General features: G+C 36.8%; 1 protein-coding gene across 1 annotated transcript in view; it reads left to right on the top strand.

Annotated features, from left to right (window-relative positions):
* Window positions 1–8,443, top strand: part of COBLL1 (cordon-bleu WH2 repeat protein like 1) — a 165,844-nt gene extending 157,401 nt beyond the window's left edge. Inside the window, exons 15-17 of the mRNA XM_043487599.1 lie at window positions 152–443; window positions 2,253–2,429; window positions 7,148–8,443. Coding sequence (XP_043343534.1) covers window positions 152–443; window positions 2,253–2,429; window positions 7,148–7,234 — 556 coding nt within the window. The 3' untranslated portion in view covers window positions 7,235–8,443. The remainder of the gene's footprint in view (window positions 1–151; window positions 444–2,252; window positions 2,430–7,147) is intronic.
* The last annotated feature ends 6,025 nt before the right edge of the window (window positions 8,444–14,468 follow it).

The raw sequence follows: 14,468 nt of genomic DNA, 5'->3' as shown, positions 1-14,468 counted from the left end.
CCCCTCCCCCCTCCCCCTGTGGCCTCTCCCCTCCCCCCGTGGCCTCTCCCCTCCCCACTCCTCCAGTGGCCTCTTCCCCTCCCCCCGTGGCCTCTCCCCTTAGCCCCCTTCCCTTGGCCTCTCCCCTTCCCCCTCTTCCCTTGGCCTCTCTCCCTCCTCCTGTGGCCTCCAAACCTGTTCCTCTTCCCAAGAGTCAGTTAGCAACACTAAATCTGAAAACTCTGAAAACTTTTGGTGCCCCACGACCATACTCCAGCTCTGCTCCTTCACCGTTTGCCCTCGCTGTGGTGAAACGGTCACAGTCTTTCAGCAAAAGCCCTACAGAGTCATGCAGTGAGGAGGTCAAGGGTGCCTCTGCCGGAACTCCAACTGATGCAGAGAAAGGGAAGATCCCTTCTTTAAATACATTTGGGAACATGCCACAACTAGGTGTGAGTGATAAGGTAAATGTGACCTTTTCTAAAATAGGGGATTCTTATAAAACATGACTTAAGTGGGTTTAACAACCATGTGTGTTACTTAATTCATAATCTACAATGAAGATGCTGTAGGGAGGAAAAATGAGTAGTAATACATAGAATCTGATTATTTACTCTCAGTCATTATAATTCATATAATTTAATCAGATATTACTATAAGGTCATTATATAATCACCTCCTTAGCACATATTTAAAGTTTCCTTGCTCATACGTTTGTATAGTGTACTGTAGTTCTGACTAGTTTTCTGTATTTTGCTTTTCTCAAGTTGAAAACTTTCCTGGATGTTCTCGTTTATTTTATTTTCTTCAGTTCTCCATAACAGCAAAATAAATTGTTTTAATTATATAAAAGCATAAGCAGCATCAAAGACTAGACAAAATAAACATATCTCAGCTCTGCACTTTCTATCATATACACTCAACCTAAGCTTACCAAATACTGTTATATATAATTTAAATTAAAATCAGTTTAAATATGTGATTTTCGAAATTTCCCATTTTGTTAATTCAGTGTCAACTTTCCAGTTATATGTATGTTGACCAAAATATCACTTAACCACCATCTAACCTTAGTGATGTACAAAAAGGAGAATTTGTTGACTTCATGTTGGATCAACTAAATGATATAATTTGCTAGATTCAAGTAGTAGAGTCAGAGAATGCAATTCACAGTATGAATTATGATAATCCCCATGCAATTAAAAAAAAATACATTGTGTACTTTTTCTGATAGTGTTTAAAGAATACTTTCATATTTGTATGACAGTTCCAGAAGTATTTTTATGCTATTTTTTCAAACACTCCCAGAGTAACAGAACATTAACCATGTTGCCAAGTAAAGATTTTTCCATAATTTAAAGCAATATTTACCTTGAAAAATATTTCTTTATATTTTTCATTTATGTTTATTACTTTGATATCATATCAGGAAGAGATATATGATCTAGAGATTAATTCTTTACTTGGGAGCAAAGCATGTGTTTTTTTTCTTGGAATGGAATACCATTTCTAAACAACAGAAGCTTGATTTAGATAATACAGTTTCCGAGCCACTGCCTGAGTTCTGTTTAACTCATCTTTTATAAAGATATTTATTTGGCAGTTTGAAAAAGACATTTTTAAGATTGTTTGAATACAGTTGCCAGTGAAATCAGTTACTAAATATTCCTAAGAAGTTTAATTAAAATTTTGATTCTTAAATTTCTAATATTTATTTTTGGTCTCATGGGAAAAATAAAACATGGGCATCACTCTGTCCCAGTGACTTCCAGAAAGACAAAATAAGCTGTTACATAGTCATTAATACTCCTTCATTAGATGTGTTAGGTTCAACCAGTATGAAATTGCCAATATGTCCATTTGTACCATCAAAAATAACTTCATAATACTAATATATTGGAACTATGAAAATGGGTTTGTTTTTGTTTTTTTAAGTCTGTGGATTTTTATTATTACTTTGTCTCTTCTAACCGACTCTATTGGAGAAATCATTATTTCATTTACTCAAGGACAGTAAAATTACCACTGCATTTGTGAAACAAAGAGACATATCATTTTTCTTCCTTAGCCTCCTGAGTTCAAAATGAGGGAAAGTAAGGCCCTTATCTTCCAGCTGAGCCTGACATCAGAGATAACTCAGTGGATGAGGAAATAGTTTAAAACACCAGTGTAGCAAATGGGGGTTCTTAAAGAGCTACTGATGATGAAAGTGCTTTGAACATTGGCCCATTCTTCACCTAGTATTCATATAACTTTCACATTTATTTTTATAGGAAAATAACTCTGCACATAATGAACAGAATCCTCAAATACCATCTCCAACTGACTGCCGGTCGTTCACTCTTAAGAGACAAAGTTCTTCGACATTCCAAAGCTCTGACCCAGAACAGATCCGACAGAGTTTGCTGACTGCAATTCGTTCTGGAGAGGCTGCTGCCAAATTGAAAAGGGTAAGTTTTCTTTATCAGATGGGTGACACTGGGTTTATTTTCAACACTGTCAAACTAATACTTAGGGGAAATTGTTTTCTGGCTTTTAAAATCTGAATAGGGAAGATGCCAGAAGTTCCTCCTTTATCTCAAGGGTCATTTTTGAAGTATAAGCTGAGAGAGCCCAGAGTGTTACACATCCTTAAAACTATGTCAGGTCTATTTTCCAAAACATGGGCCAGGTGCAGAAAGCAAATTTTGCTCATTATTATATAACTATATATAGAAAGTGCCCTGGACTCTTATTTTAAGAAACTGTGTTAGCACAGCAAGAAAGAGTCTTTTGGAAAGAAAGTCCCTCCTTTACTCCAGAAAAGCTGCGCTATTGTAAGAGCCTGCAAGTTTTCAGCCCTGGCTCCTATAGTAATCAGTTACTACCGTACTGATTGGCTGGTTAAGGGGGAGGAGTTTTACAGGCTAAACTAAAAAAAATGTAGGGGAAATCTAGGGAATTTAGATGAGACCTAATGCAGAAATTCAAGTTTTAATAATGCACTGCCAGAGTCTAGCTTCTACTGACATGTGAGAGAGCGAGGTGATGCACTCTGTTCTCAGGTAAACACCAGAAAGCATCACAGGGAGTTTTTACAGATGAGTTTCCTCTTTGTCACCCTCATCCTCTGAAACAGGATGTAGTGAAGCCTTCAGCGGCATCATGACTTGGACTTCCCAGAGGCTGCAGTCTCCCGAAATGTCTTTCTTGTTCTTCCCTTAGTCATCTTGGTTGCAAGTTCCTCAACACCAAGACAAGAAAAGTACTCATTATTTCACTGACTCCCTAGGCATTTCATTTTGTGAATTGCTTTTCTAATCATTTTAGAAGCTATTTAGAGAAGAGTAAGAGACTTGTTGAGCAAATCACTGAACTCAACAAAAATGAAATTTGCGAAGGAACAGGAATGCTGCAAAGATAGAAAAAGGGGGGAGGCATTCGTGTCAGTCAGCTTCCTAGTGGGTTTCAGTGGAGCCCTGAGTGACTGCCATTTGCCCAGAGGACTTAGCATTCCCATCGGGGCACACATGGCGAGAAGGCAAAATATGGTGTGCTGTCAGGAGTGGAGGAAACACAAAGGAATAATTCAGGGGGGTAGGTCTGAATTTCGTAGATTATTTGTAGAATTTGAGTTTAGGTCCCAGGCAGCAAACAACAGCAGCAAAAAAGGAATATTGAAATTGGTATTTCGCAGGTCATGACATTTATACTTTTGGGGGGAAATATGTTCCTGTAAATTATACATTCTCATTCATGAAAATAATTCTATTTTCTAATCCTATTTCTACTCTTGTAAATTAAGGATAGAGTTTCAAAGTTCTCAATTCAGTAAATTTGATAAGCATTTTTTAAAAACAGAAAAATACCAAACACTGTACTAGATACTGAGGATACAAAACTGAGTCAAATGAAGCCTCTGCCTCCTGGGTGTTCAGAGCCAGGGACTGAGAACAGTGGTCCCTCAGGCTCACGGCAGAACAGAAAATAACTGCAGTGTCTTTGTGTTAAGTCAGTGGATGTGCTATTAATAATCAGTTTCAATGAACTAATTGCAAAAAATAGTGCATTAAGTTGGAAATGCCTTTTAGGCCAACAAAATCATACAGGCAGGCAGCTGTATACCTGGTGTGTTATGGGCCCTGATTTGGCAGTCTCTTCACAGATAAAGCTCGTTCCAGAACGAGCTGGATGTGAATCAACACAGAAAGCAGGCCCTCAATGATGATCCTATAATTGTATCCTATTTATTACTCATTACTTTAGGTTCTATGAATCTAAATTTTATCTCTTTCAGTAGGAGGTTTTGATAGCTCTGACTCTACAGTGCCAGCTCCTAAATTCTGTTTAATGAAAATCCCTTACTTAATCCTTTTTCTTCCTCTAAAGACAGACACGGGGTCTAGTGGAGTTTATGATATCTATCTGCCATGATTAGCATCTTCACTTCTAGTTATATATGCTAAAAATGTGTTTCTATGTGCCAAGACTCAAGAATATTGTTTGTAATAGCTCCAAATACATATAACCTTAATATCCAAAAATGGTAGAATAAATAGTGGTATATTTAAAGTATGGACTATCAAATGGCAATAAATTGGATAAGATATACTAAAGATAACAATGTAGATAGAGACATAAATAAAAGATATGTGTAAAGTTGACGGCATGAAAAACTAATTATATAGTGATACATGCATAGGTGGCAATTATTCCTAAAAGTTGGGAAGTAATTACAAAAGTCACAATAGGGTTACTTCCAAAGGGGAAGAAAAAGGGTTGTTAGAAGTTTATTGGAGCAAGACTGGAACACAATTTAAGAGGGAACCAAAAAAATTAGTAATCAGGATAAATACTGTATTTTCTTTTTTTCAAGATAAATATATCTTAATGCAGTATTTTTAAATATAAAAATTAATGCAGAAATCCATGATAAAGTCAAAATTTTAAATAAAAACAAGATCAGGAGGGAGCTGAAGGTATTCTTTCTCTTGACCTGGGTGGTGAGCTACATATATGTCTGTTTTCATTGCGCTGTTCAATGCACATCTCTGTACACGTATTACATTTCAAAAAATTGCAGAAGGTGGTAGAGATAGACACAAGGCTCTAATTTCTTACGCTTTTTTCCTTTCTTACGCTAATTTCTTCTTATGCTTAAGTTCCATATTTCTGTGCTGTTCTGAACATTTCTCTTGGTTTGTTTTAAATTCTAACATTTCTTTTATAGAACAACAGTTATGGTGCCAAACAAAATCTCCAGTGATTTTGACAGTGGGTTTAGACTGTTCATCAGAAAGTTGGCTCTGTGTGCGCCTGTATTTTGGCACCAAATGTTCACTTTAATTCCAGGTACCAACCTGCCTTATGGCTCTTGTTCATACTTGAGCAATTAACCTTCATTATATAGTTGGTTCACATTAGAAGAATTATCCAGTTGATAGCTCTAGTGTAAATGTAGTCATGAATTTTCATGTTTCTGAAGGCTTTTTTCCCCTATACCTTACCCCTATCTCAACCTGCATATAATCATGGTGATTTGTCTTGTCTTCATATAAAGCATTACTACATCCAGCACAGTATTTTATAAAATGTGTTTGATGTTAAGACATGTATATGTGTTTTTGTGCTCAGTTGCTCAGTCGCGTTGGATTCTTTGTGACCCTATGAACTGTAGCCTGCCAGACTCCTCTGTCCATGGGATTTCCCAGGCAAGAATACAAGAATGGGTTGCCATTTCCTACTCCCAGAAGCTTTACAGTGCAGCCAAAAAAAAAAAAAAGACTACACAGAATTTGTGTGAAAGAACCATAGCTTATTTGCTCCTTGTTGGTAGACATTTAACTGGATTCTAGTTTTTTACCCTATAAATGATGTTACAATGAGCATCTTTACTTGTAGATATTTAAAACCATCTGTATCTTTTTTAAATGCTTAAACCAAAGTTTCTTTTACTTTACAAAGAATGTGAGAACTGCAGTTTTGGCAAGAATTACAAAAATAACCCCTCACACACAGATTTTTCAGCCCAAGACCGCATAGCAAAAAGTCATTACCTGTCTATTGGCTGTACCTGGAAAGTAATCGCACATGAGTACTGAAAAGGATGCAGACAAGTGTTCTTCCTCTGGTGGCAACTTTTTTTCCTTAGCTGCTCTGTTTCAGGTGGATGGCGGTCAACCATTCTACTCCGTCCTGGGTTCCTAAGGTAGTCAAGAAAATTGATTAGTTTGGATTACTTATCTTTGTTTAGTAAAAGGCAAGAAATGAAGCACCAGGAAACCAAAAGCCAGCTAAATTTGCCAATTTTATTCTCCTTGCCACTCACTTACTCTGTTGCTAGGCAGAATCTGGCCTTTTGTACTTCAGTTCTCTGCTTGGGAGAAGAGGAGAATGTTTGGTAAGGGAGCTAAGCTAGTCAAATTATAATCAAGAGATAAATCATTTTTCTTAAAATATTGTTATATTTTACATGGAATATTTTAAAATACTATACCTGCTTACTATGTAGAATCCAGATAATTTTCTTCTACATTCTTATAAATAATGTTGAAATTTCAAGCTATTTAGGAAATTTTGTTTTAGTGTTTTTTATTTACTTACAGCTTGTAAATAGGAAACTCTGCCATAGAATTTTGGAACTTAGGAATGTATTTGCAGTTTTGGCAAAACAGTCACAGGTTTGACATTTTTAGCCCTTCAAATGAAGGCATTTTTAAAAACCAAAGCTATTTTTTCTTATAAATAAGGGGTACCTGGGAGAGAGTAACTTCAAGTTAATATCATCAATATGAAAATTACAGAATTCATTGCTCTGTGGGATTCACTATGTTTTTCTACATTCTCCAAGGTACTTTGAGGGAACCAGAATTAATCTAGCTAAAAATGCGCTTTAACAGCTTGGCCTGCAGTCTGTTTATGCTCTTGTCCTTTGAGTTGATTTGGTAATTTTGTAAAGACTAAGATGTGTTGATGGATTATTTAACTTGTTTGTTGTGGAAATAACTAATTTTTAATTTCATGGTAGAATGAACATTTATTCTGGATTATTTGAAATTTATTGAATAACATTAAATGTTAGTATTTACAATTAAGCAGAAATTAAAATGTTGGTAATTGATGAAAATTCAAAATTAGACAGCTGTCCAGTTTTACATTGATGGCTGCAAAGTGTGTTTCTTTCTCTTAGGTTACAGTTCAACCAAATACAATATATGTGAATGGAAAATCAAGACTCAGCCGTTCTATGTCCCTTGATGCCCCGGGTAACTGTTAAATGTTGCCCTGCCATGCCGCACTTCACCGCCTCTACTGCACAGAACAACTTCATACTGATGGAGAATGTTAGCAAATGTATATTCAGATATACACTAATATATTATCTATTAAAGCATAAGAATTTGTGCTGTGACTTTTAATGCCAAAAGAAGAATTACCAGAATTTATAATTTATAATAATAAGTTTGGCCTTTTTTGCCTTAAGAACTGAGTATGCTGCTTTAGAACTTTAAGACAAGGTGTTGATAACTCATTTTTTCAAATGAGAAATAGTCACTTTTTGTTGATTTCACTTATTTTTCACTTATTAATACATTACCTACAATGGTGACTTAGACAAAAGGATAAATTAGGATTCATAGACTTATTTATGTGACACCTAAATAGCTAGGCAAACATAGATCTGACATTTGCTGCCTCAATGTTACAGTTTAATTGGAAATGTTTTTAAGTTATATTAAAGCCTATTTGTGCTGAAAGTTTGATCTAGAAAACTAATGATATCAATAAGTATATTCAGTTTAACAGTTAATTTCAATGATGAATCACTTAGTGTGCAGGTCTTATCTTGCACATTCTTTATGTAATTACAAAATCAGTGTCAAGTTTATGGAAAAGCTCATAGTATTTTAATATTTTATTAACATGGACACTTACGTTTTTTCATCTTTAGAACTTAAATTGCTCAAGGAGAATTTTAAATATTTTCTGTATATAATTATAACATTATTGTCACACAGATTTTACACATTTTATGTGCCAGAAGCCTTAAAAATCTTCCTGTGAAAATGTTGATATATTGTGACAGTTATTTCAAATTCGATATGTAGAGAAGAATAGGGATTAGTTTATGTCCATATTGGAAAACTTTAAAGATTACTTGGAGGTTTCAGAAATCCTGGTTTTAATTAAAGTGATAAAGTCATTATGTAGTTCAGAAGCTAATATTCTAAATAATATATATTTACATTAAAGCTAAAATTGTTAAGCAAAACGATGCCTAACTTGTTGGCTTATAACGATTCTGGGGTCTGGAGCTTGTTGATGTCCTGGTTCCTACCTGAAGAGTTTAATTGCTTGCTTATTCTAAATGCCTTGTCAAACAAACTGATGTTATGTTAGTTACTGTGATATCTGCCTCTTTGGAAAATATGTTGATTTTTCCCCTGTTTAATAAAAGCAAGTTACATATTTGGGATGCTTTTTTAAATGTAGTGTGTGTCAATCAGATATTTCTACACTTCACCTGATTTCATCTCCACCAGCCAGTAAACATTATACTGAGACCGTACATTTATCAGGGCTCTCTAGTATACATAAGCCCACATGTTCAAATCCAAAAACCACTACCACCACCATAGCTAGTGTATATAAGCCCACACATCCTAACTTCAAAATGCATAACATGCTTGGCAGAGTTTCTGACACAGGGAAAGTACACATTAAGTTAAATACTGTTGCTATTACCTTGAATCAGACTTGAAGAGACCTACAGATATGGAAACCTGTTACATCATTATAAACCAATAGGGAAAGGAGTGACTTTTTTGAAAAATTGTGTTTGATTATCCTCTTGGAAAACAATAAATTTGGATTTGTACCTCAAACTATGAACAAATATATTTGAGTTAAAGTTTTGAGATTAAGATTTTAAAACTTAAATGAATATATTCAACATTTTTCAGACCTCAGAATAGGAAAATTATTTAAATAAGACAAAGGCACAGTCATAAGAGAGATACATTTATAAATATTAAAATGTATATGTACATTAAGTACTATAAAAGTGAAAAAATAACCCACAAAGTGTTTATTGTATAGAAGGATTAATTTATAAAAATGTAAAAATCCCTAAGATTCATGAAACTACTACCCAGTAGAAATACGCACATGCTGAAAACAAAGGTATTTCTTACAAGAGGAAATCTGAAAGGCTAATAAACATATGGAAAAAATACTCTGCACTAATAATCAAGCAAACACAAGCTACAAACCCAAGGAAGTGTACCACATCACACCCAAAATATAAGTTTCAAAATAGCAAGTATTGTCAAGGACAATGAAGTAATAAAGACTTTTTTTAACTGTTGGTGGCAAAGTAAACTGGCACAACCATCAAATGTGCAATATTTAATAAAATTAAAGATCTCTTACCATGTTACCTTAAGGAAGTACGTATGTGTGTGCTTGGGTGCATGCCAAGTTGCTCAGTCATGTCTGATTCTTTGCAACCCCATGGACTGCAGCCCACCAGGCTCCTCTGTCCATGGGATTCTCCAGGCAAAAATATTGGAGTAGGTTGCCACACCCTCCTCCAGGGGATCTTCCCAACCCAGGGATCGAACCCGCATCTGTTATGTCTCCTGCATTGACACACAGGTTCTTTAACACTAGCTCCATCTAAGAAGTGCTATGTGTGTGCTTGAGACATGAAAATGTTCACGGCAGCCTTAGGCATAAGCAGCAGAAATGAATTCTAACTGGCAGTCAACACTGATAGTGTATTCATACAGTAGATTTCTATACAACAGTCAAAATGAAGAGTTGTTATGCATATCAACATGGATACATCTCAATGAGGAAGAAAAGTCGTGGAACAATGCTTGTTTTATGATGCCAGTTATATAAAATAAAAAAAATGCAAAGTGATACTATGTATTATGGCTATAAATACAGAAAAAATAGAATACATGTTTGCTAGTGGGAACCAAGCAATGAAGACTGGATTGGGGAAATTTATAGGAAGAATCAATTGCATTTGTAGTCATTTCTTTTACAAACTGGTTTGAAGACAAGTTTTACTCCAGATTTTAGCATACTTGAAATAGTTTGTAATTAGGATATTTTTTAAAGATCACACAGGACTTAGGGGGATATATATGAACCATGAATACACATATATTCTGAAAAAGTTCCCTTATCCACACTATTTTTGAGAAAAGCATGTGCTACATTCTCTCCCCAATTGGGAAAGGATGTGAAAACTAGTGAAAACTATCCATATCCTTAAGTGACGACAAAATGAAGATGCAGGAGTGATTCAGAACTTTCAATTTTCATATTTGATTTTTGGCATCTAGGCATTTTGCTTTTTCCTTTTTCCCTCCATCACATTATTTCTTTATAATACGTATTTTTAGAAGCAACTTTAAATTTTCATCTTTAATTTTGGGCATCTAAGTATTTTGCTTTTAATTTTCCACCAGTTTATTTCTTTACAATGCATATTTTTAAGTTATTCAGATTCTATGTAAATTATAGGGTGTGAACTGAGATACCCTCTTTTCTGTCTCCAGCATCCCACTCCCCTCTTCAGTGATAACCAACGTTAATGTTTTTATATGAATTCCTATATGTAGATATATTTATATCCAATATATAGGTTTGTTTTGGGCTTTTGTATTTTTACAGAGTTTGTTTTTGTTAGTGTTGTTTTTAAGATTTAATACTATTTAGCACCTTCCCTTTGTACCAGCAATGTTCTGGAAGAGCTTTTCCATTTGCACATACAGATCTACCCTATCATGTCTCAGTTTGCTGTTCTCCTATTGTTTCTTGCTGTGGTACACAGTTCTGTCAAGAGTCAAGATACTTGGGTTCAAATCATATGTCTGCCATTTATCAATCATGGGGTTTGGGAAAATTATTTTATCTGTGCCTCTTTACCTTTGAAAAATTGAATTAATAAACTTACCTCATGGTGATGGTTGTAAAGTGAAGTGAAAGTCGCTCAGTCATGTCCAACTCTTTGCCAACCCATGGACTATAGAGTCCATGGAATTCTCCAGCCTAGAATACTGGAGTGGGTAGCCTTTCCCTTCTCCAGGGAATCTTCCCAACCCAGGGACTGAACCCAGGTCTCCAGCACTGTAGGCGGATTCTTTACCAGCTGTGCCACAAGGGAAGTCCAAGAATACTGGAATGGGTAGCTTATCCCTTCTCCAGAGGAGCTAAAACTACCTATGTTAAATACTACTATTAGTGAACAGGCATTATTTATCTAATAATCTAATCTATTTCCCATCCTCCTGAAGAGTGACCTTCCCTCTCATTTTAAGATCAGATCTGGCTTTGGCTTGAGACACCAGAATCCACACGCTGCTAGTTGGTCCAAGTCCTTGAATGAGACCAGTCATTCTCCTGAGACCTAATGATGCTTGTCCTTGAAACTTAAAAGAATTGCAGTTGATACAATTATCTGTCTAGTGCCAGTTCATTTCTTACCCACTACTAGTAGAGACAAAAAACACAAGATTTAAGAAACTCATCATTTTTTACTATTCATTGACTGTCATAAATGTCTTCAAAGAAAAGGGAACTTGCAATTAGGGGTCACGGTGGAGATTTCCATGGATAGAATGTTTTTCTTAGATGATATTTTATGTAAAAATAGCTAATTTATGTGGTGTTTGAGTTTACACAGAACTTTTATATTATTTGATCCACATATGGAACAAAAAAGTACACAAAGAAATTGCTACTTTACAAAGGTCACACAACCAGACAGGTGGCCGAATCCCACATCTCATTTCCAGTCTGCTCTTTCCTGTGGCCAAACTGTGCAAATGATGGAGAATCTGGTGCCAGATTTCAAGGGACACTTGTTTAGGGACCGACTTGTTCCAGACCTTCAGTTGGTTTTGCTTTTCTCTTAAATGTTACCACCTTCCTGCAAGTTTTCTTCCTTAACACCTCAGACTCTTCATATGGATAGATATATTTTGTTTATGGCAAGAAAAAATGCCACCATGTGCTCTCTCAAAAGAATTTTCTGACAGGTACTTCAAGAGAAATTGTGAAACATTCTGACAATTTGTGTAGAACTGTTGGCATTTCTGCTTCCACAAACTGGAGAAATTCATTTGGATGCCTCACAAATTACTCATCTTGAAGCAAAAGTGCTAGAATTCCAAACTTATAGTTTTCAAGTCAAGGAATTTCTTTACCTCCCAACTGATCCCCTTATGTTCCTACCCACTCCTTGTGGTAGATGGCAGTGATGGAACCGATTCTTTACTGCACCTGCATCTACACCTTTTGCCACGTGACTTTGCACTTCCTTTCACTAAAGAGACACAGCCCTTTTCCCCACCCAGAGAAATAGGTTTCGGGACTAATAGAATGAGATGAAAATGACACAGTGCCAGTTCTGAGGCCAGATATCCAAGGGTGCATGTTTTTGCTTGCTCTCCCTGTTCCTGAAATGCTGCTGTGAGAGACATCTCTGGGTTGTCTGAGTGGTCCTTAAATAAAAGATGAGCGATGCAGAGAGCAATGCTCCCAACTGAGGTCAGTCTACAGCATTTAACAGTCAGAGCCCTAGACATGAGCAAGTTCAATCAAGATTAGCAGGGCCACAGAGCTGCCCCTGGTGTGTGAGCAACCAAGGTTCCATGGTTGGTGGTTATATAGCATTAATGTGGCAATAGATTCAATACATCCTTTTAAACAAATATGCATATGACTGCAACCCAAAATATAAATTCATTCAATTGGTTCAGATTCACATGCCCAATTTCCCCAAGAGTTCCACAGGCTATTTACTAAATCTGCCAAAAATATACCTCTGAATCTGTCTTTAGCTCCCAGCTAGCTCAAAGAATCATTCTAACTTAAAAATTCCTTATTACTGGTGGTACAGAAATATTTTCTTTCCCTTTTTCACCTCTCAATTTATCTTCAGAACTGGGAGAACGAGAGATCCAATATCAAAGAGATCCACAACCCTCTTAGAAACTCTTTGGATTTGTTTTTTATACAGTTGCCAGATAAAATAAAGATTTCCCAGCTAAATACGAATTTCAATGATAAACAATGAATTACTTTTAAGTCTAGGTATGTCCCATGCAATCTTTGGGAGATATACTAAAAAATTAATCACTGATCTGAAATTTAAATTTAACTGGACAGCCTATATTTTTCTTTGCCAAATCTGGCAACCCTACTATTTCATGAAAGTCTAGAAGAAGGATATGAAGCATCCCACATGTGGGGAAAGGAGAGAGCAGGCCCAGCCGAGTCAGGAAACTGGAAAGTGACCTTGTGGAAGAGTGACTCAACCTTTATTCCCTTTGATAATTCACCATCAGAGAAACCCTCATATGGTAGATAGGAAAAGTTTCATTGAATAGTTCACAGTAAAGAAACCCTGTGGATGACTTCTGTTGGTGGACTTTAGATACCTTCTAAGTCATCAGGAAATAATATACTCCCAAAATTCTTCTAGAGATTGGCCAAGATGGCAGAGTAGAAAGACAGTGAGCTTACCTCTCCTCACAAGTCCACCAAAATCATAACTATTTGCAGAACAATGATCAATGAAAAATACCAGAGACCTTCTATGATTAAAGACATAAGAAGGCAATGAGACAGGTGGGAGGAGCAGACTCATGATACAATCCAGTTCCATACCCCTGGGTGCGTAACCCACAAGCTGGAGAATAATTATATTGCAAAGATCCTTCTACAGGAATGAGAGTTGAGCCCCATGTCAGGCTCTCAAGCCTTGGCCTCCTGCATTAGGAAGACAAGTTCTCATTGCATTCGCCTTTGAAGGCCAGTAGGGCTTAATTTCAGGAGCCCCACAGGACTAGGGGCAAGAGAGACTTCACTCATAAAGGGTGCTGATGAAATTTCACGTGCACTGGGACCCAGAGCAAAAGCAGTAATTTGATAGGAGCCTGGGCTTTCCTGGTGGCTCAGATGGTAAAGAGTCAGTCTGCAACACAGGAGACTCAGGTTTGATTCCTGGGTGGGAAGATCCCCTAGAGAAGGGAATGGCAACCCACTCTGGTATTTTTGCCTGGAGAATTGCATGGACAGTGGAGTTAGGTAGGCTGCAGTCCATGCGGTGGCAGAGTCAGACACAACTGATTGACTAACACTTTCACTCTCTTTTGGGCCAGATCTATAGGTGGGTCTTGGAGAGTGTCCCAGGGAGGTGGAGGGTGGCTATAGCTCACCTCCGGGACGTTCAGCTTCAGAACTGGGGCACCCCACTGGGAGCCGTCTTGGGACCCTCCCTCTAGTTTACAGTGCCAAGATCCGACCCCACCCAACAGCCTCTAGGTCTGTACCCTAGGACACCTCAAACCATACAACTAAGTGGGCAGGGAAACACCATGTCTATCAGCAGGCAGTCTGCCTAAAGACTTCTTGAGCTCAGGTCACCTCTACACATCCCTCTAATATGACCCTACCCATCAGAGGACTAAAACCCAACTCAACTCCAC

Source organism: Cervus canadensis, chromosome 15 (assembly GCF_019320065.1).
Source record: "Cervus canadensis isolate Bull #8, Minnesota chromosome 15, ASM1932006v1, whole genome shotgun sequence".
Classification (NCBI taxonomy): Eukaryota; Metazoa; Chordata; class Mammalia; order Artiodactyla; family Cervidae; genus Cervus; species Cervus canadensis.
The sequence above is the reverse complement of the archived record's forward strand: the minus strand, read 5'-3'. Positions and strand labels throughout refer to the sequence as shown.